This window comes from Bradysia coprophila, chromosome IV (genome assembly GCF_014529535.1).
Source record: "Bradysia coprophila strain Holo2 chromosome IV, BU_Bcop_v1, whole genome shotgun sequence".
NCBI lineage: Eukaryota > Metazoa > Arthropoda > Insecta > Diptera > Sciaridae > Bradysia > Bradysia coprophila.
This window is the reverse complement of record NC_050738.1, coordinates 14,539,235-14,561,963: the sequence shown is the minus strand read 5'-3', so window position 1 is coordinate 14,561,963 and position 22,729 is coordinate 14,539,235. Positions and strand designations below refer to the sequence as shown.

Genomic DNA, 22,729 nt, shown 5'->3' with positions numbered 1-22,729 from the left:
GCCTCCATTTCGGCCAGTCGGTTACTTCTCGTGGGGAGCTAATGTCATTATAAAACCGAATCATATGTGGCACGAAAGTTCATCTCTTCTTTTCACCAAGAACAAAATATTGCATAGAAAATCGGCAATATTTTGTGAAACACAAGTAGATCATAGCCATTTTTTTTTAAAAAGTGTCATTAGTACAGAGCTTATGTGCCAGGCCTTGTGTCTGAATGGATTTGCCTCCCTAACTCTATCCACCTTGAAAAAACAAGTCAAAAGTAAAGAGTAAATGCTACGATTGAAATGAAAATAAAAAATTAAATGACGCGACTCTTATTAACAAAACTTCAGGGCGTAGATGCTCATGCCGTTCGTAACTTGACAGTTCATATGGGATTTTACACACACAGCTGTCTATAATATTACGAGTGTTGTTGAGTTACGAAAATACGAGAATCGTCGCCCAGTTTTCAGCTTTATGTTATTTTTATTCATTAATTTCGAAAAATACCGCGTTTTGTCTAACAGTTCAATGGAAAAGATTCTTCTAGCATGAGAGTGTGTGAGTGTGATATGGAGGGGATATGTGGTGAACATAAACGTCAATAAAACACATGTCATAACCCTAAAAGTTGTTTACAAATTTTCCTTTCACGCCAAAGGAAGTGAAATGATTTAATATCAACGAGTCTGACACAAATTTTAAAACAAACATCCGTGAAAAATGACTTCGGAAATTGGTAAGATTTTCGTGTTATTTACATCGATAACAGTTATGTGACAACTATCGTCTTAGAACTGAGAAAATGGTTACACCGTGCCGACAAAACTCACATGGAAAACATCCAATTTGGCATGAAAGTGTGGAACTCAATCGAATTCAACCTTCTTACGAAACACGAGATCATCACCGAGGAATGCTGTAAGCTCGTTGAGAACGTATCGGCTGAATTGGAAACTGCGGACGACGTTGATGCGGCTTGGATCATAATTAATGAGTTTCTCGGTTTGAAATGTTCTCCCGGAGCCGTCGGAAGTCCGGTGAAGACGACGTTGACAAAAACATTGATTGCAGTGGTGAATGGTGTGAAGTGTCGTCGATACGTAGTCTATAAAGGACTGATTACGCTGCTACAAAACTCGTCAATGCAAAGTTTTTTCAAAAGTAATTCAAAATCGTTTGCTATGTTGGCAGGAGCATCCATCGACTATTTAACGAAAATGCTGGAATCAAGTGAAGTGGATTCTGGTTTCGAACGGAGTGATCCGTTGGTTCGTGAAGTGGTGCAGATAACAAAGAATTACCTGAAACAGACACCGTTTTTGAACGAGTTTAGGAAACCATTCGTCAAACATTTGCTGATTCCACTAGCCGAACTATTCATCAGCTTAAGAAACGATGGTACAATTGACGAAACCGACTTCTTCAGCATTTTACATGAAATTTATTTTGCCGACAATGAGAAAGAGAATCCCTTCAATCAGTTGCTGCTTCAACCGGAAAACAAAGAATTTGCGTTTCTATTGAACGTTCCCGTTCATGTGTTTATGTTGATCGTCGAAGGTATTTTCCAACCACTTAAAGTTGAAACATCTACACAAGGCCTCTTCATACAGTTTCTGTTCAACGTTTACTTCAAGCTATCAAACGAAAAGTTTGCCAACGAACAGCAAATGTTATTAGTGGTATCACTCTTCTTGGCGGCGCTGAAACGTTATGATGTCCCGTTAAATTTCGACATTGCCGGAGTAAAGGCCACAGAGTACATTGGGAAAAATATCGAGAGCTTTAACATAACCGAATCGAATCTGTACGAGATCGTGTCGGTGCTGTGTGCGTCGATCGAACTGAATCCCATGATGTTGGAGCACTCGATCATTCCGCTGGTGGTGAGATGTATGCTGCATCGAAAAGACGATAGGACCGCGATGATATTCGAGAGATTTTTGATTTTGGTGATTGACATGTATCGCCGACTGAGTCGCTCGGAAAAGTTTATTTCCAATTTAATGCGAACAATGTGGCAGAAGTTGTCCGAAATTAAATTGTCGAAAAAGTTGAAAAGAAAACTTGGGACCGTTGATGTTAATGCCAGCGTTGTAGAATCACCAAAACGACTAAGATTGGAATCCGTTGGAAACGAAGACGTAACGATAATCAACGGCAACTTAAGCGACGAAGAGAATCGAATCCACAAATTTTTGCTTCTTCTGACGGAGCATTTAGTTCCGATAGACGCTAGAGCTGGAAATTCGAAGAATACCAACGAAGACACTTTCCAGTGGAAAAATATCCAATTCGCTTGGCCGAACAGAGTGGGTGAATCATTTTCGAAATTCATTTCTGGCTTAGTATCGAAACCTTCCCTGGTAGTGTGGAAAACATTAATTTTCTCCTTGAACGATTATGTGAATCTTATAAAAGACGGCGATTTGAGTGAAAATTCATTATTTTTGATCGACTGGACGAGTGCGTTGTTGTGTCAGTATTTCCATGGTTGTCGCTTAGCCGAACAATCCGATAAAACGTGGGAGATGATTGATAATAATCGCAAACTACAACACAATTTACTGAAAGATTTCGGCAGCGCCATTTTAAGCCAGGAGCATAACATCCGCACAATGAATGCTTTTCTAACATTGTGCTTCGCATCCGGCAACTTCGATTTATTGAGATGGTTCTACTGTCCCGATTCGATAACTTCAGACCAGATTGAACGTTCCATCGCCGATAATACGAATAATTTCGTTCATTCGTATCTCCAGCCGACGGAATGGGTTTTGATTGAGCAAAGAATTTCCAATTTCGGCAAGCACGAATGTCGCTCCAATTTGAATCGCTTGTACATGCAGAAAATCAAATCCAAATTGGTAATCAAACGGAGCGAAACAGTCAATCATCAGTCGAATGAAACTATGGACGTAGCCAATCATCTGTTACCGTCAACGCTGAGCGGCAATGACGACCTCAGTGAATTGAATGACATCTTATTGGATGAAACAACTAACCAGTGGTTTATCGAGCAGCTAACGCGTTCGCAGAAGATACAGGTAGCACGAAATGTTGTTGAACTTGATTGTGACACGACGGGAAATTGTCAGCTGATTAAAGTACTTGTTAATAATGTGGCAGACCAAGAGTTCTTCGACTTTCTAGCAGTTGCAATTTTTGAGAAAATTAGTCTTCAAGCCGTTGACAACATGTTCATCCTAAAGCGGGTTAATTTTGAGGATGTGTTTGCTGGTAACGATTCGTTCTGTAAAGAATTGTTCCGAGGGATGAAAAACAACAGCACCACCGCACTCAATTTGGAGGAACAATCAATGTTGCAAAGAGCATGTAGATTACTGGACATCCTTCCTCTCGGCTTCGTTAGTCTAACTGTGAAGAACATTTTGCTACATTTGAGTCTGGGTCTATTGCAGTGTAGTGACAAGGAGAATGTTCACATCTGGTGCAAATACCTTAAGAGTAAGTGCGAGTTGACTGCTGTGGACGTTCTCTTCATTCTAACTTAATTTGCAGAAATTTTACTTCTTGGAGATGCGCCAGACGTCTTTCGCTACTTGAAAGTGAAACAATTGCCCCGCATTTTCGACAATTGTGAAAGTGATCTGGAAGTGATGTACAAACTGTTTTTCGAGAGAAAACTGAACGAAATGTCACCAACAACGACGAAAATGTTGAGCGATTTGCTGCAGTTAGTTCAGGCTGAGACCTTTGAAAATGTAACCGGATGCACTTACATGGACATTGGAGTGCGGCTATTGGAATTTTTCAATAAGGTAAATTGTTGTGCAATGGTTTGGTACCGTCGGTGCTGTAATTTTCGTTTTTTTTTTAGAACAAAAAGTGTAAAGAATTGGGTACGCAGTACCGAGATGTCATCTTGGTAAAAATTCGAGAATTTTTCGATCATCAATCGCATTCAAAAGAAGATGAACAAACGTTTGTGCGGAAAACTGCTTCAGGTTTTGTCCATATCATTTCAACATTGAACGACTTCGACGATCAACTGAAAAAGGTCGTCAACATTTACGTTGAAAATATGGTGAGTTTCAACCACTTTATTTTCTGTTCTCATAATAATCTAAAAGTCGAAATATCCTCGTCGATCAAACATTTCTAAAATATACTGAAGCTCTTCGATGCATTTCGGATGCGAGTACAGTTGAGTTGCTTTTCCATTGGTATTCTGTGCATTTTCTGACAATTCCATAAACCCTCCGTCGAAACTTTCATCCGTGTAACGCAGACCAATTACGAATAGCACTATCAACACATTGTACAGATCGAAACGGAACACAAGCGTTTGTATGTCGATCAATGTCGGTAGCGTCTTTGGATACTGCAATTTTTCCAACACTTTGATCAGTTCAGTGTGATAGAACCGAATAAGACGTTCACGATCTGCTTGCCCTATTGATTGTGACTGACTGGAACCATATAAAAGTAGAGACAAATCATATGACGGATTTGTGTGTTTACACAGCGCGAAGTCGACCTTTATTGGAGAAAGAAAAGTCATTTCAATCTATCACTCACCGTTGGTATAGGTTCAAAAAATATTTACGATACGAATATCAGTCGGTCTTCCGTTCTCATAGTGGAACATAATGTTATTCGACCACATATCACCGTGCAACAGAACATTGAATCCATTCTCTGTCGGTAAATATTCCTTGTATATGTTGTCATATACATGCGACGGTACATTGATAAGCTTTTCGGCAATTTTCTCAAATCCACTCCAATTTCGGGCAGCCATTGACACGGTTTTCGCAATGTTTTCGAAGAACCTCCGCACAGTTGTTGCATTTTTGTACATGACTCTCGTAGTCCAATCAAATAGTTCTGGTCGCTGTGGAATATACTTCGCTGTTAGTATGTCCAGTTAAAGAAACTTTCATAAAAATTTACCGTCAATAGGAGCACAGCAGTCGTAGCGTGCCATTTTGCTAAGGTACTCAAACTAAGTTTCAAATGTTCCTTGTCCATGCCATCTGCCGGTTGGACACTAACGAAATTGCCTACACTCAAATCTTCGAAGGCCAAAATACCTCTTTCTGCGTCGGTGTAGAAACATCTAAAAGTTAAATGTTTCGTAAAGTTTTGACCTCTCAAATTACGTTTTCGGATATACTTTGCTGTGAATCGAGCTGGTGCCTCAATTGAGTGCAGCAAGCGTTCTACCGCTGGTATAATTTCGGTGTAAACTTCAATCTCTTTTTCATAGTAAAGACATTCTTCACACGCTTTCGCGAAGTCTTCCGTTTGCAAACACACTTTCAAGAAGTATACTCTTGACATGATGGAGTGATCGTTGACCGGAAATATATTTACATGCAGTCGAATAGCACTGCTTGAAAAGTTTTTGCCATCATGAACACCCTTTTCAGCGCGAAAAGACGTGACAGTCAAGTTTTTATCACAGTCAGACTTTCTGACTAGCATTTGTACAAACTCCATGTCTATCCAAGGATGCAATTCGAAAATATTGTTTTCCGAACTCATTTTCTTTGATTAACCGGTGTACCGAGCAATAAAACAATTCGAGCCGTTCCGTGTACCGTAATTAACTGACTGAATGGTTGACTCTTATATTAAGATTGCGCATACAACGTTGAGTTACATTCGAAAAGTAAAATTAATGAAGCGAGTAATGTCGTGTAAATCAGAACAAGTTTTATGACGACTTGAAGATAAGATTGAGTAAACTGACGGTGATGTAATTCTAAACAAAGATGACTGGCACATCTGAATATCTGAGGGGCAAATAATGTTGTCGTATCGGGCAACAACGTAACAGTTAGCGACTTTCCTCGGTTAATTCTCTTTATCGTTTTCTTCCAGCAAAATTGTTATGACTCCCATTCGATTAAGCTGCTTAACATCATCGTTAGCAATAAAGCCAGTTTCGGTTATACGGATAGCGACATCACAAACATAATTGACAAATTCTGGAATGAGTTGATCAGTGATTTAGGCGACGTCAAGGATCCTAATGTTTATCAGGCTTTTGTGAAGTTCGTTTTCAATCTGAAAAGCTCCGAGGAACTCATCGTCATGCTAACAGCATTGAATTCGGTTCGTATAAATTTCGCGTGGCTGCTGTTATCTCGTTATAGCTAAAAGAATCTTTTGCCATAGATAAACGCCGCTGACGAAGACGCTTTAAGAAGATTCGAAATATTTGAGAAACTGTTCCGACTGATATTCAAATGTCAATTGAATAAGGCCAAGGGAGGTGTAAGTGTTTGTGCCATTTGTACCACACATTCGTGTCTTTCAACATGAGAAAATTTTCAGATTTTCAGTGAATTCTTCCGACAAGTTTCATTCCAAATCATCATCAAGCTTCGAAACTTCGATGCACCCACGCAGCGTATTGTTAGACAGAAACTTTTGGACTGTCAAAAACATCTTTGCATCAACATTCAGATACCCGTAACATTCGATCTAATCGACGACATAATTGGCTTCATGTCTGAGACAATCAAGCAGCAGCAAATCAAAACGATCACGGACGTGTGCATTTTAAAGGAAACCCACACACGAATCAGCGATTTATGTTATGGCCTCATTCAACATCGACATTATTTCCTCATCGATCGAATACCTCAATTTGTGGTCATTCTGAAAGATCTGCTGCAATCTGTGTGCTGGTTTAAATGTAATCGCGTTCGTGGTAAACATTTGGACGATGACGAAGTTACCGCATTGGCCGAACTTTCACACAAAATGGAAAAGTTAGTGAACCCTTTTTGGAAGGCGAAGGGTTGTTCTCTATTTTGATTATTGATTTCGGTTTCTTTCAGCATAATAAAGGCATTCGTCAAACATGCTAAGGAAGTTAAAAGGATTGCGCCGTATTTCCTGTTGTTCATCATAAATTTGATGATTTCCAAAGAGAACGTTTCTACAATGTACTCGAAGGTAATTGTTTGTATATTCGAAAGATCATATCGCCGTGCATTCGTTAAATCTAAACCTTTTACTTTCTTTGTTGAAAATATCGTTTAACGTTTCGAACAAAATCTTTTACTTCATAAGACTTAACATTTAGTTTCCCATATGAAAGGACACTGTAATCGATAACCAATTGAACCCTCCGCAATTTTACATGATTTCCAGGTAAAAACGCATTTCGATTACATTTGCTACGACTTGATTTCGGTATGCGATCATCGGGTCGAAGGCTTTATCATGCGAAACTGTAACGAAGCGTCGAAACAACAATATGAAACAATGGTGAAAGAGTACCGAAAATATCACAAATTCAAGGGAAAGGTTTAAACCATTTTTTATTGTAATTGCTTGGATATTGAAAATAAATTGAATTTGAAATTGTTGGAGATTTTGTATTTGTCATCCACATGTGAATTTATGCATAAGTTTCGTTTGTAATAAGATGAGGCATGCAGCAGGAATACCTTAAAACTTTTAAGATACTCCAGCTGAGTAAATAAAATTGGAATTAACGACGCAAACATAATGTTTGAAACATTCTTTCGATCTGGAAACTGGTTACAATTGCTGTGTTATTTTTGGAATTCTCATTACGTGTTTCTTCACACATACTTCTAGGGCTCGATACAGGTCAGGTAGACCTGAAACTCAGATTCAGAGAATAATTGAGAAGAAATATGCAAACTCTGCACTTGTCAAAATAACAATTTCCAAAGCTTCTTCCTTTAAACAAGCCCTTGTGCACATCGCGTTAAATACTCATTATAAACACTGATCTTTGATCTATTTTTTGCACCAAATACAGTGAAAGTGTTCACTGATGTGTCCAAAATACACTAAAAATGTTCACATATCTACTTTTCGCCCAAAATACACTGAAAATGTTCACGGTTCCACTTTTCGTCCGAAATACGCTGAAAGTGTTCATCGATATAATTTTGGCCCAAAATACACTGAAAGTGTTCACTGATCTACTTTTCGCCCTAAATACTAAACTGAAGGAGAGTAATTTCGGCTGCATTGTGGATGCACCAAATTGTATCTGGACGTCTGGACTCTCCATACTTACGTAATCAACTGAACTTAAATACTGGAGATCGCCAACTGGTTAATTCAGGTTTTATTAGACAGTGTTCATCGATATACTTTTCGCCCAAAATGCACTGAAAGTGTTCATCGATCTAATTTTCGCACATAATACACTGAGAGTGTTCACTGATCTACTTTTCGATCAAAATACACTGAAAGTTTAAGATCTACTTTTCGCCCAAAATACCAAATACTTAAGGTTAATACACAGTTGGTGAAAAATGTATGCAAAACGCTTGAAAAATGATGTTCGTACCACAAGTTGCAAAATGCGTGAAAAATGTGTTTAATCCGAGGGGTAACCGACTGGCCAAAATGGTGGCAAATCAATTTCTAATTCCTTTCAATTCCGCTTAATTACCTCAATTACCGGACCAACTCGTCTAATTGCCGGATTCGCTCTATTTCCTTTCAATTCCGTTCAATTCCGTTCAATTCCTTTCAATTTCTTTCAATTCCCTTTCAATTTCCTTTCAATTTCTAAAGGTACTTCCTGTCAATTCCTTTTAATTGCTCTTAATTCCTTTTATTTCTTTAATTAACGGATTAACACCACTACTTGCCGGATTCGCCCTTCAATTCCTATAATTTCAATCAATTCCTTCAATTCCACGAATTTTCGAAATAATTGCTCGATACTTTCAAATAGATATAAATTTAAAGTCAAAGTTAAACCCTTAAGCATTTTGGAAAAAGAATCGTCAGATTATATCAAGATAAAATTTGGAACAACTATGTTGTCCTACATTTGTGACTCATTTTGTTAGAATCTTTAATTTTTACTCATACTTTTAGAAGAGATTTTTCAATTTCAATTTAGATTAAACCGTCCAATTGACTGCAGTTTTGTTTAAAATGATTTCACATCGCACATCATTGTTTATTTTAGATAAATAGTATTTTTCGTACCAAGCTAGGAAATGACGAAAAACTTTTGTGCATCCGACAACTGAAATACGACATATTTTGCCATGATTTTTCATTAAGAAATGTCAGTTTTTCCCGAACTATATATCGTGCAGGAATAGTTATTTACGTATATGTTGTGGACGGTATATTTTAGGCAATTTCGCGGATTGTAGCGCGAACGAAGTGAGTGCCTAAAATAAACCGTCCACAACAGATGCGTATACAACTTTTCATGCGGAGGGCCTAAGTTACGAGAAAAATTCCGTAATTTATGTCCTAGGCAAGAAAAAAACTTTATTTCTTTACGATTTATGGTGCGGGAAAGGAATTACATGATCTTTTCCATGACTATACATTTATTAAATTTAATATGGTGAATGTGAAGTGTGTATGTTTTCAAGTAAATTGCTGTGTTTTGTCTATTTCAGTCCGATGCACAAAACGTTGTTCGTCCCTCGACAGGAAATGGATTTGTTCAGCACACGTCAGCAAAAGCCAAAGCACTCAATTTTTTGTTTCGCTCAAGTGATCGACATCGTAAGATGTTAGGCTTTTGAAAAGTTGATGGAATAGATGATATTGTCGGTGATGCATTTTTTTGTAAATTTGGTTTGAAACTGGAGCATTTCGCATCGGCAATGCCCCAGCCTAACATTCCCCCGACGAATATTCACTTGTTTGTTGCGGCTCAAACTCTTCCGCATCTGACTCACAAGAATCCTCTGAAGAAGAATCCTTCAGTGTGCATATTTTGAACATAAAAGATCGTTGGACCTGTTCTAAAATGGAACTGATCAACACTGTACACTGTTATTTATTGCGCGGGAGCTTTTAAAATTAAAACAAAAAGGAAATAGTGTGGTTTTGCATTCGCTGGTCCTTCTTTCCGATAATCACACTTATCAGCATTTACTCTCATTTACTTTCAATTCCTTACCACATATTTCCAGTCAATTCCTATCAATTCCGATCAATTCCGGTCAATTCCGATCAATTCCGATCAATTCCGGTCAATTCCATCAATTCCGATCAATTCCGGTCGATTCCGATCAATTCCGGTCAATTCCATCAATTCCAATTATTTAGCGGATACTCCGGCAATTCCTTTGAGGGTGTGTAGTCAATTTCCCGAGTCGGTTACCCCTCGGTTTACTCGCAGTCCAAAGTTAACAATTTACATTTTATTGGGATCCAAACTCAGCGCTATTGGTAATTATTTTCGCCAAAGGTACCAATAGCGCATAGTTTGTATTCCACGAACTGTGTACCCACGGTAATTGCGAACTCAAAAAACCTGTAAACGGTTACTTATTAGTGACTATTTTGTGGAAAACATTTTCACATGTTTTATTGAATTTTCTTATAGGGAAAATTTGCAAAAATGTAGAAAAGTTCTGGAAAATATTTCACCAACAATTACCCTTTTTCTAAGAGTTCATCTGACAAATGAACAGATAGGCTAGCACTGAAATTTTCTAACCTTCCAAATTCCTAAACCACCAAAACTAAAGAAAGAGAAATCTGTTCCCAAGAAAAATCTGATAAACTAACATTCGTGATGTCTTCAAACGTTCAGCGAAAAATCTCATCAGCAGTCCTCACATCAAACACACACACAACCGTAACAAAAAATTAAAGCCACAACTACTGGCAAATGTCTAGCAGTACAATATGATGGCTAAGCAATTTCATTCTCGGACGCTTGAAATTAAACTCGTCAACCGTATGTTTTCCTTTAGAACACCTGATCCTGAAACGTCGTCACATTGGGTTTTATTCGAATCCATTCAAAAAACTAGATTTTATTTTTTTTTAAATCAGAAACTTAGTATAAATTCACGTTAAGATTAACTGGTTAAGTATTCTCAAATGAGACAGAACAAAATTAACAGCTATCCGTTTTACTTCTACGAAACACAAATTGGATTTGTTTACTTTCCGTAAAATATTTCCATTTTGAATGAAATAAATTCACACATGCCAATAGAATCAACGACAATCCAACCAAAAATAGTGTAAATGTGAGTGTCACCTCAATAATAGGAACAACGTTGATGAATAAATGCAATATTGAAAGGATTTTTGGTGTTAGGCCTTCTTGTAACTGAAATTTAGATATTTGAAATGAGTAATTCGATTTCATCAGTCTACTATCGAATCTCTTTACTTACAAATTCAAGCCAAAATAGAGGTAGAATCATGTCGCTGAATACTTTATAGTCCTCCTCGAACAAAAAACTAAATTTTGGTATCACCAGATTGATTTGTGGTCGAATAATTTGAGTCATCGGAACTCCCAACTTTGGTTCTATGATGCTAAATGATGAGTGGTTCTCTTGACTTGCATTCAGTCCTTCGATTTTTTTTGTGAATCCTTCTGATCTGCCATAGAAATGTGGCTGTGAAACAGCGACTGGCAAACCTACCCATTTTGTCGTTAAAATCACATCACAATTAAAAGTACAAAGAGTGAGCGCTTACCGAAATAGCATTTCGAAAAATCGCTCAAGCCATTTTGCAGGTCCTCATACGCTCCTTTATAGCAATCAGTTTCGTTGCCCGGTTTTCTATCGTGCATGTCCGGACCTACAAGATATTTGAAAGCCAGTATTCCATCAATTTTCTCCTCTTCCGCAAAATGCATATCAAATGCACGACACACAGCCCAGTACGAAAGCACACTGTTTTTAGTCACGCGTTGTCTATACAGGACACCTATATCGACAAGAAATAAGGCAAACTCTAATGATATTTTGGTTAATAGTTGTTTGCATAACTTGGATTGAAACCACGAAATTACAGTATACGTGTGTACGACTTTGTCTCTACGAAACATACATACTTATGCAAAAATTGTCTCGGTATACGAATTCGCACATATACTGTGATTGAGTGGTTTCAATCCTGTGATGCACACAATTTTACACTCGTCACACCATGAAATACACAAACAACGAAACCAAATATAATACACACCGTTCAAGGTTGAACTTGAATGTATAGAAGAAGAATGAGAATAAAAACTAAACCGAAGCCGAACGAGTTGATCGTTCGATGTGCATCTCACTACTCGTTGATATGGAGAGTAAGCTCCGCCTTCGTATCAAATTTCTCTCTTTGACGAATAACATAAACAAACTCCACCATTAAGGAAAACATCGTCCGGATCCCTAGACCTGTTTGCAAGGTCTGCTGGGAGAAAACTAAAAAAGTGTGGTTTCCGATAACTTTTGACACGTGATATTCAGTGTTTTCATGGTTCAGCGAGTGTAAAACCATTTTACCTTCGGATGAATTAGCAACGGATGCGTAGCAATCACCATTTTGTACATTATATCCTCTGGCAGTTGGAGATCCATTAATTGTATTAATTTGGAAAAATTGCGAATCTCCATATTTTGAGCCAATTTTAACATTGAATCGATCCGGACGTTTAGAGTAAGTCTATTAAAAAATAACAGAAGCTCTAAAAGTGTAAAAGATAGTAAAATGCATGACCTAAGGGTGATGAATCATGTTATGAACCATCAGTACATGGCAATAATTTATTTTTCCCGTAAAAACCAAATTTGTTCTAGAAACGACTACACCATTTGGCTTGCAATACATTGATTCGTACATTAAAACTTCCAAAAACTGCTATTTTTATAAGGCATATTACTTACACCATATAAAATGCCAGTGTTTAAATTTGTTACCATTAATGGTGCAAGGTCTTTGACTTTTTGAAGAAGTTTACTTTTGTAATCCCACAAATGTTCGTACACAGTAACATTAATGAAAAGACCATCATTGTATTTTCTGTGAAGGATATTGTATCCTATCTGCATAAAATAGTTATATTCGTTCAGTAAACTCGCTGTAGCCTGAGAAATGTAAGCTATAATTTTAAGGTTGAATTTCGTTTGAATTGTTATGTTACCAGAACGGCAAAATTGGGAACTGTAATGGTTTCGTTTAAAATTCCTGGTTTATTGGCATGAGGCAAGAATTCAACCCGACGGTGAGAAGAACTATAAAGGAAAACGTTATATTACTTATATTGAACTACTTCCAAACATTTTTTTTTTACTATGACAAGGTTGAGTTGTCATGACGGACTACGTCGCGATGCTGTAGATATTCCCTATAAACAATTGGTCCGATTTCTTTCAGTTTGATTTTGGAGTCTTTTCCACTCAAAAACTCATTCGCATTTTCTACGGTGAAAATGTAGACGTTAACTCGTACTTCTGGTTCCGGGTGAAGCCATAGGTTATAGGGTGGAAACCATGGTCGCATTTTTATTCTTTCGAGTAAAATCATATCAGTGATTGTGAACGTTATTGATAAAAGTCCTGTTGCCAAAAAAATTAGCCCCCATACAATTAACGGAATCGTTCCTAAATTTTAAGACATTTAGAGGCAGGCTTAGAGTCTCAGAAACATTTTTTCTTACCACAACTGTATTTTCGATGTCGTGTCTGTTGGGATCTCGTTTCGATTTGTGATTGTGTTTCTGAATGACAATTTCTTGCATCTAAATTGTAATTCAGCTGACACTTCTCAGATTCATGTTCACAAGCATTGGTGTCAGCGAAAAGGAGCGTTCCCATATTTCTAATTTCTTAATTTATAATTGTAAATAGGTTGTTAAGCGAAACTCAAATAAACTTTGTAAGGACCTTTTTTTCTAAGATCTAGAGAACACAATTGAACATCCACTTTAACAGCTTACACTATTTTCTTGCAATAAAACTATATATCATCGTTTAGTTAAAAACACTCTCTATGTACTCCTAAGTTAAGTGAATGTATTAAGATTCTAAAATCTAAAATCGAAGACTTGTGTGTGGTTTCCCGGTTTTCAATTCTTTTGTCCTTTACAGTATTTCTGTTAGCATGGAAACTAGTTCCAACTTAAAGTCGTGGCAAATCACTGGTGTCATTTCTCGTTGACTGAACGAAAATATTTCAGTCCTCTGCACCTGCCCAATACGTCTATACTAATTGTTCTTCGCTTATTATTTCTGTCTTATATGTATTTAATCAAGTGTTTCTCATAGTTTTAAATAGAAAAACCATTTTACAGCTGATCCTAAGCAAATTCACATCACTAACAATTAGTCATAGTAACTCAGAGTGATCCACACTCCATTACGCCATAGCAACGAAGTTTTCGTCTACATGATACACTAATTTATTTGATATTAAGTTATCATGAGCGAGCGAAAGCATAGCACCCGTGACGCAAGTTCAACTAAATTAAAAAATAAAAATAAAATAAAATAACATTTGTTTTTGTCGTAGACTGCGGAACCATGTACAGCAAATATTGAAGTTCACCATACTCGCTTAATAATACAGTAAATGATGAAGAGTTCACCTATTTCGACAACTAACAACTTTCGAAGTACTTTCTTCCTCTATTTTGTGAGGAAACACCATCTTTGTTGGTCCAATAGTGCTTTTTCCCTGTTACTCGTTTTTCTAGTCGTGTATCTAAGTTATAATCCCGCAGTATACACATTCGCACACTTACTATTATGCTAGGTTCCCACCAACATAATAAGGGTATTCCTATTATTGGCCTGACTGAGTGTTTGATGTAGAGAATATAAAAATTTAATTGGTGTATTTTTCACAAGCTGAAGGTTCCTGAAAGAACTGAAAAATGTCTCTAAAAGATCTAAAATATTTTATCAAGAACTCAAAGGGTCGTAGCATATAGACGTTTGAGGTAGAATGTAAGCATCTAGAACGATGCTATAGAAGAGTAATTGACGAAAGGATGGGTTTCACCTTTATTATTATTTATCACTCGAGTGATAAAATTCGGCAAAAATTCACAAGAATTGTATGTAATAAGTGGAGCACACGGTATTCTCTTTTCAAACTTTTTGAACCGAAAAAAAATATTTAAATTTATTTTTGAAAGTTTAAGAATCTGAAAAAATAAATGATGTGCATATATCAAAGACTAATTAATGAACAAAAAACGGTGAAAGCAGTTTTTCTCTAACGCAACAAAAAAATCATTGAATTTTCCTCTAAATTTTTAACTCCAAAGATTCTGAAAAATCGCAGATCTCTTCAACGCATTTCGAAAAAAAGAAATTAAAACGAAAATCACTCTTCCTTTAATAACTCACCCCAGAGACTTCAGACTTTCGGAAAATCATCCCTATTCTAAGACCTACCAAATACATTTGACGAATCTTCATTCGATTTGGGGGACACATCATTTCTGCCTTTATTTCTTGGCCAATAGACTTTTGTGTAAAACTTTCTGAGAAAGCAATTTTCTGTTTTTTGAAAAGATCGATTTTTTACTGGCTGTGCAATTTGAGCAGTCTTTTTTTCGCTTATCTTAAAATAAAAAATTGCATAGTCCACGTACCATAAAAAAAAAATTCTGAAGTCATAAGAGTTGAACCAGAGATTGTCGAAAAACGAAACTAGCGCCAGTCAACCCTAATTAGAAATATGAGTTCTATCGAGAGTACTTGCGTTCCTAACGCTAATATATCCTCGAATATATCACAATTTTTTCGATCGCTTGTAAGAGAACATAAAATCTTTTTATCTACCTAGGTGAAATAATAGCAGTGAAAAAGTGCTATTATTCCGCCGTCGGTAGATAAAATAGCGTATTCACCTCTGTCCAAATGTTTATTTAGACACTTGGGGTTATAACATTCGCCTTCGGCTCATGCAACAACTCCCCAAGTGTCTAAATAAACATGTGGACAGAGGTTAATAATCTACTAAAAAATCCTGATCAGCTGTAATATCTGAAAGTTAAATGAGGATTTAGTTTTCATTTACTAAATATTGAGCTACTCTCGGAGCTATTGTCATATACCAATTTTCAACAATATCTAAGCTCTGAACAAGAACAAAAATAGACTTGTTGGCAATAGATTTTTTTATGGCTGAGAGTGCCATTCCTGACGTCGGTAAAAATTGTTGAAAATTCCGGAGAATTATTTTTTTCCAAAGGCTATGACTATTCCGATTTGGACAAAAAAAAATTGTGTGAAAAGAACTCGTTGAAGAAAAATTTGAAAGCCGCAGTTTTTGGCCACTGTGAAGCTGTTTTCATCGATCTGACTGTTCCGATCGAACTGAATATTTCTTGATCGTGAAGCCACATGTTGTAGCGTTCAAATGAAACCGACCTTGAGTCCTTATTCGAAAAATAGTAATTTTGGGTACTGTTAGAGTGAGGTGATTTTAACCTACTAAGCCGTAGAATCATTTTTTTCGTTCATTCTACAGCGTAGTATAGGTCAAAATCACCTTAATAATGGAAGTTTCTCTGCTATAGAAAGACTATTGTCAGTAATCATACAGACTAACCCCGATGTACTGAGCATACATACTACATAATGTAACAGAAATTCTGATTAAAACTGAATTTCAAATCTTCCAAATTCTATTAAAGGTCTGCAAGTCAACCGAAAGCACCCAACTCCGGGTTGTTTGTCAAGTTTTCGTAGTTCGTTCTGGCTCCTTCGGGTTAGTATCAAGCATTCGGGATAACGAGGGTTTGTAGAAAGTCCAGCCGGAACAACAAAATAAAGTTGATATTTTTCACGAACTTTTAATTTTCTTTTATCTGGTTTTTTGATTTCGACAGGCCGGGTCGAGTAGTGAATGCGAAAAACGTTAGACTGTAAATCTCTAAATTGCATCCGCTTTATATAAGGTCACTTATTTTTTATTACTGTCTGATTACATTTGCGTCATAGCGAAACGTTATCAAATATCATGTGGACCAGTAGCCGTACTTTATTGCCAAAAAAAAACTTATGGAGATTCTATGGGTTCTATCGGTTGGTGTTTAGTATCAGTTACTACTTTAGAAGAACTTTTTAAAGTCAGTCAGCTTGAAGAGTAGTCAGTCTCACTGAGCACCTTGAAAAATAAATAAAACGAAACGGATAGTTCATTGTGATTCGTGTGTAATCAGTCACTTGGGTGGAAAGGTTTAGTCGTGATGGTTTCTAAACGGACCTTCTATGAACTCCTCATTGGAACACTGCTAATAACATTTTGTGACTGCTTAAGCTCTGAACAAGAATTGAAAATTGACGCATTGGTGAGAGATGTTTTTATGGCTGAGAGTGCCATTCCTGGCGTCGGTGTGACTATTGTTGAAAATACCGGAGAATACATTTTTTCCAAAGGCTATGGCTACTCCGATATGAAAAGAAACTTAACAGCAGACGGCAACACAAAATTTTGCATTGCATCAATTACTAAGGTAAACCATCCCATCACTCAGCCTACACCTATCAATGACAATTGAATTTTTCAATGAACTCTCAGACATTTACCGCAACACTTATTATGAAAGTTCTTAGTGAAACATTTCCAAAATTAGGACCTGCTGTTCTTGACACCCCACTAAGGATAATACATCCGAATGGCACGTTTATGTTCAGTGATAGGTTTGTCCGACAATTTTCCGTTTGAAACGACTTGCTCGTTTATTAAAATTTGCAGATTCCGATACGAATCCATGACTTTTCGTGATTTGCTAAGTCATCGGGCGGGATTACAAACTGAGTACTTCGGTTCTTCTTTCGGTGCTTTCAAGGACACTGACGAGCTCCTTTAGTATGGTATTAACAAAATGTTCAAAAGAGCACCATAAAACGCAGATAATTTTAGTCGAAGCCGGTATGCACCAGAAATGGCATCGTTTCGTGCAGGAAGCTTCTACTCTAACACACTGGTAGCATTAGCAGGGACGTTGATTGGAGAAATTGCAGGACGACCTTATGGAGCCCTCGTATGTCTACACATTCGTATTCGTACACTTTGTACATTAATTACATTTCTCTTCCGAAGCTACAAGACTTTTTCGACCAATTGGGAATGAATAACAGTATTCTAATTGACCAACATACGAACTATGATCTCGTGGTGAACGCGTCAAGAGGATATTTCCTCGAAAACGGTGTAGTGAAGCAACTAAATTCTGAATTAATAAAGTAAGTGAGGAAGTTCAAAAACGGCTGCATTAACATCTGCTTACTTTTTAGCATGGTTTTTGTTGACGCTCCTGCTGGTGCAATAATAACAACTGCAAATGACATGGCTAAATACATCAAATTTCACTTGAATGATGGCAGAGTAGGAGATAAGCAAGTTGTCTCCCAAGTACGTTATCGCATGAACTCGCATGAACTACGATTCATTTATAATAATTACTTAAATGAAAATGGGTCGATTTAGGAGGCACTACTGTGGATGCGACAGCCAGCAGCAGCCTTTGATTCTATGCAATTTAGATCCGTAAATTCATCACTGGTAGCTGGATGGTACGCCATAGGTAGTGGAGTTCAACTTGGTGTTTTTGATGGTAGATTTTCTGTCCTTGACATTGCACTGTCGTCCACTTCTAGAATTTCCATTTAGGATGGGAATTTATGTCTCACACCGGACTATGGGCTACTTTCGAGTCAGAAATGCGTATTTATCCTCGACTTGGTTTTGGTACATTTTCTATAAGCAACGGGCCAATCGAACTTTCAAACAGATGTTACAACCATTCGTTCTTACAGAATTCACTTTTCGCCATTGTCAACGGTATATTGTCGAATTGAATTTGAGCCGTTGAAAATCAAGTTTTTAAATCGAAATAGGCTTAAGTTCGGGTGCAAGAATCGAGCCAACTGATCTGACTCAAAGCTCAAATTTCAGTGATTTCGTATTAGAATCACTGGAAAAATATATAGCTGCGAGACAACTCCCATTACAAAACGTTAGCCAAGAATCTGTTGTGGGAAATTATGGACACCCAGTCGAAGGTATTTTGGACGGCGGATTTAAAGTTTTTGTTTTTGATTGAGTATGTTTCTGGAATGCAGGCGATATAGAAATTACATTGAGAAATGGAACTCTGTACTTCCGTTACGGGACTTGGGGTAAAGGCTACTTGAATCAACATTCAAAGCATCCAGTTTACTACGTCATATGGGATAGCGACTTTGTTCAAACCATTTACTTTGTTGCTGGCGGCTTAGTGGATACTTTCTTTTCGTTTGAAACTGAAAATACTTTCAGCATTATCATCTTTGGTGAAGTAATAACTTTCCAACGGGGTGTATCACTGGATACGCTTCCAAAGATTCCTTGGAAACCAGAATCATGTACTCCAGAACAAAAATCTGTAGAAAAGCAGTAAGGAGGTCGTGTTAAAACATTGAATAAACATTTTAGATTTTCAGTAGTTTTATTAAAAAAAAAAATCGTTTTTGTTCTAAATTATTGAATAAACTGAATTGAATTAAATTTCTTCCTCCAAACAATTCACCCCGTAAGTGTGCCTAAAATTTTAATTTCAAGAGAATTTGATGAAAAAGAGTTCCGAAAAATATATTTCAACGCTTCCTTGTATGAAGATGACGCTGCATTAGAAGGACTTGCTTTAGAAAGATTTTTAATATCGACCGCACTTTCGGCGGGCATGAATAGAATAGATCTATAATATATATTACACACTTGTCACGAAGAAGTCGAGGCTTGCCGAGACTGATAGTGACAAGTGTGTACTCTATTTTATCACATAAGCGAAAACGAGACAACAGTGATTCCAAACGTCCTGTATAAGGACGCACCGTTTTGATCTGCACAGGATGACACATTCAGAATTTGGTTTCGAAATAAACATTCTTTCAGTGATTCCAAACGTCCTGTATAAGGACGCACCGTTTTGATCTACACAGGATGGCACATTCAGAATTTGGTTTCTAAATAAACATTCTTTCAGTGATTCCAAACGTCCTGTATAAGGACGCACCGTTTTGATCTACACAGGATTTTAATCAAGTAATGTGGTTGGCCATTCAGCTGAAAGTCAATTTAACGTCATTCGAAAAGAAAAAACAAAATTTGGTGCTTGGTGTACGAAAAGAATTAAGAAATTTGTTCCGATGGTTGGGAAATTGAATTAAATGTGACTTGGCCTCAATGCATGGAAAGGACGAAATTTGGTGTGAGTCTATTTTAGTTGGGTTCGTTTATTGCGTTTGTTTGTTGAAATTGTTTGTTGATTCTGTTTGAATGAATTTTTTCTGTTTTTTGTTGCGCTTGGGTGCTATCGATCGAACGACAAAAGTATTTTGCTTTTTAAGGCCTGTGGGTAGGTTCGATGCAGAATGGTCCCCTGATCACGAAAATACCAAAAAAAAAAAAATGTAAGTTCGAAGCTCCCATGCGCCAGAGGTACATTTAAACATTGTATTTGGTCAAAATATGTTCGTACGTCGATGAGGAGCTACTAAGACTAACCGGCATTGTAGTTTTTAAGAAAACCATTCAGAAATAAGAATACATGTAATCATCTGTTATTAACAAGGGGTGAGACTGTCTCCCAGTGGCTTTCTAGAATTTACAGTCTAATGAAACGAGGTTGACGCCAGTCACTCTTTGCTTTCTGCCCTAAGGATTAGCTATCATTTTGGTACCTAATCATAGGGATCAGTTTGCTCGCCTGAAGTGATTCGTGTAGAGCGTAAGGCAATAGGTTGAGAAGGAGATGAGGTCCTGAAAAGGGCTTCAAGATTTTCATGATGACACGGTAGCACAAAGGATCCCATGATCTGTGTGCATTGATCAGAAATGATCACCCTAACTGATTAAATCTAAAAAAAAATCTTACTTTAAAAAAAACATTTACCGGATTTTCCAGATTTGCACATTTTTTTGTATGGGCGCCATCTTGAATCACAGCGCCACCTGCATATTTTTTCAAGCACTTATATTTTTTTCTTATGCAGAAAGTTTCAAGGAACACAAGATTTTTTTCCCACTCAATTCGGATCAAAATTCAATTTTAAAGAGCCGAAAGAAGTTTTAGCTGACGGCGGCTCCCTGGCGCAAACCAGGTCGATACCAGCTTGGCAACATTGCCGACCCACCTACGATAATCAACCATTAAATCGCTTTTTACGTTCAATATGAGCTAAGGGACAACTCGCGCGAGACTATTGATGGAGGCCGATGAACAATTTCCAAGAACACAATCACATTACCGCTTCGCTGAGAATCGTCGAGAATTCCCGGATTTACCTCGAAAAGGAAATGATGCGAAAGGAGAAAACGCTGACAGAAGTTTCCCAAAGAAAACAACACAAGAACTGAGAAAAGAATACAGCGACTACGTTCAATTGAATCTGGGAAAGAAACCTGCGGAAAACCCAGCGAAAGAAGGCGCAGGTATGTACAGTGAGATTGTAAAGGACCTAAGCAAGAAGAATGAGACGGAAGTGACAAGAGATCTCGGAACCGAGAAAGAGGATGGAAAGACTGGAGGGTCACAATTGAAACGAGTGAGAGAAAAGGACCGAGCCGTGGAATTTATCCACAATCTGGCCTTTAAACTTCAAGTAAAGATGTATGATCTCGATCAACAACCCGGTGGTTCCTTGGACAACGATTTGCTGCTAATTGAAATAGGAAAGATGGTGATGGGATTCTTGGAGGTGGAAAGAAGGAAATCAGTCCTCTACGAGATGGAGGACGATTTCACTGATAAAGAAGAATGACTCAAAATAACGCGATTCCCAACAATGACCTGAAAATGAGCGATTTATTATCGCTCAACATAAAGTACGTGGCTTACAATGCAATAAAACGCAGGTCATTGACCATCTAGAAGAAAACAATGTGCACTTTTACCTGGCATCGGAGACGTGGGCCCGTAAACAAATAGCTTTTTATGCGAAAAACTACATTTGTGTGGAAGAGAGAAGGGAGGATGGAAACGCAGGTGTGGCGATTTTAGTGAAAACCAACATCATGTTCAAACAGGTAACGCTTCCCGAACTCGAGATTGTGAATGCGGTGGCGGTGGAAACAACGAATTTAAAGAAGAATCTAGTTCTGATTTTGGTATATGCACCGGCTAAGAAAAAGGAGGTGAGAGAAGACGTGGTCTTAAAAGACTTGAGAGTCATAATGAAGAAAGTGAAAAGCTTACTGAGCTGTGTGATCGGAGGGGATTTCAATGCATTCAACCCAACTTGGGGAAGTAATTATCTCGACGACGGGGAAGGCGAACCCTCTTGACCTGACTTGGGTTTCCAGCGACCTTATGCACAATGTAGAGTGGGAAGTCAGCATGGAAAATCTCGGATCGGATCATCTGGTAATAATGATGAAAGTGGAACAAGCCATGAACAATGAGGAGATCAAGATAAGAGCCAAAGTAGACATGGAAGAATTCAAGACACATATTGAGAGAATCGAAACGGATAAAATCGAAAATATCTCGGATTTTATACAAGCCATCGAAGGAGCAAAGTTAGATGCCACAAAGAGACCCCATAGTTTTGGGAAGAGGAAGTATACCCCGAAATCTTACTGGTCTGAAGATTTGAGAAAACTGAGAAAGACAAAAAAAGAAGCAACAATCAAATACTTCCGGTCGATGACGGCACAAAATTCAACGGAATTCAGAAAACACAACGCGGTATTCAAGAGAACACTGAAAAGAGCGAAAACAGAAGCATGGAAGGCCTGGGCAGAGACGCTTAATCCAAGGACACCGATCAAAGAAATCTTCAGGAAATTCAAAGTACAAAGCGATTATAGAGTTCCGAACCAACTTAACGTGATGTATAAGAGTCCACATATGGTAAGAGAATTTTTAGACAAATTATGTAAGGTAGAGAATCCATCAACGGTTAATGAACCGACGGCAGCAAATACAGAAGAACCTTTCTCCATGGAAGAATTGGATAAAGGTTTATCGCAAAAGTCGGATTCGGCACCCGTATAGAC

General features: G+C 37.6%; 4 protein-coding genes across 4 annotated transcripts in view; 2 read left to right on the top strand and 2 right to left on the bottom strand.

The window, feature by feature from the left end:
* The window catches only part of LOC119066000 (endochitinase At2g43620-like), a 29,957-nt gene that overhangs the window by 5,901 nt on the left and 1,327 nt on the right, over nucleotides 1-22,729 (bottom strand). The window contains exon 2 of the mRNA XM_037168209.1: nucleotides 16,314-16,316. The gene's annotated coding sequence lies outside the window, so the exon portion shown is untranslated. The remainder of the gene's footprint in view (nucleotides 1-16,313; nucleotides 16,317-22,729) is intronic.
* Nucleotides 568-7,341, top strand: LOC119065994. Its single transcript, XM_037168201.1, has 9 exons — nucleotides 568-725; nucleotides 782-3,457; nucleotides 3,512-3,771; nucleotides 3,831-4,037; nucleotides 5,840-6,073; nucleotides 6,137-6,235; nucleotides 6,296-6,735; nucleotides 6,805-6,922; nucleotides 7,121-7,341. Exons 1-9 carry the CDS (start codon nucleotides 710-712, stop codon nucleotides 7,280-7,282), a joined length of 4,212 nt encoding a protein of 1,403 aa, XP_037024096.1. The 5' UTR covers nucleotides 568-709; the 3' UTR covers nucleotides 7,283-7,341.
* On the bottom strand, nucleotides 4,031-5,744 carry LOC119066001. The gene is made up of 4 exons (XM_037168218.1): nucleotides 5,130-5,744; nucleotides 4,907-5,072; nucleotides 4,560-4,847; nucleotides 4,031-4,490 (listed from the first exon to the last, which is right to left on the bottom strand). The coding sequence occupies exons 1-4, from the start codon at nucleotides 5,498-5,500 to the stop codon at nucleotides 4,077-4,079; spliced, it is 1,239 nt and encodes a 412-aa protein (XP_037024113.1). The 5' UTR covers nucleotides 5,501-5,744; the 3' UTR covers nucleotides 4,031-4,076.
* LOC119065995 lies at nucleotides 16,772-19,167 on the top strand. Its single transcript, XM_037168202.1, has 10 exons — nucleotides 16,772-17,201; nucleotides 17,267-17,388; nucleotides 17,444-17,557; nucleotides 17,612-17,732; nucleotides 17,792-17,934; nucleotides 17,986-18,103; nucleotides 18,179-18,305; nucleotides 18,362-18,532; nucleotides 18,589-18,753; nucleotides 18,814-19,167. Exons 1-10 carry the CDS (start codon nucleotides 16,935-16,937, stop codon nucleotides 19,128-19,130), a joined length of 1,665 nt encoding a protein of 554 aa, XP_037024097.1. The 5' UTR covers nucleotides 16,772-16,934; the 3' UTR covers nucleotides 19,131-19,167.

Coding starts and splice junctions, on each gene's coding strand:
- LOC119065994 (XM_037168201.1), top strand. Junction 4,038..5,839: donor ACATTTACGTTGAAAATATG/GTGAGTTTCAAC, acceptor GTTTTCTTCCAG/CAAAATTGTTATGACTCCCA. Junction 6,236..6,295: donor TGAATAAGGCCAAGGGAGGT/GTAAGTGTTTGT, acceptor GAAAATTTTCAG/ATTTTCAGTGAATTCTTCCG.
- LOC119066001 (XM_037168218.1), bottom strand. CDS start 5,500: ATGAGTTCGGAAAACAATATTTTCGAATTGCATCCTTGGATAGACATG. Junction 4,848..4,906: donor CTGCTGTGCTCCTATTGACG/GTAAATTTTTAT, acceptor TATATTCCACAG/CGACCAGAACTATTTGATTG. Junction 4,491..4,559: donor GACCGACTGATATTCGTATC/GTAAATATTTTT, acceptor TCTCCAATAAAG/GTCGACTTCGCGCTGTGTAA.
- LOC119065995 (XM_037168202.1), top strand. CDS start 16,935: ATGGTTTCTAAACGGACCTTCTATGAACTCCTCATTGGAACACTGCTA. Junction 17,202..17,266: donor GCATTGCATCAATTACTAAG/GTAAACCATCCC, acceptor ATGAACTCTCAG/ACATTTACCGCAACACTTAT. Junction 17,558..17,611: donor GACACTGACGAGCTCCTTTA/GTATGGTATTAA, acceptor AGATAATTTTAG/TCGAAGCCGGTATGCACCAG.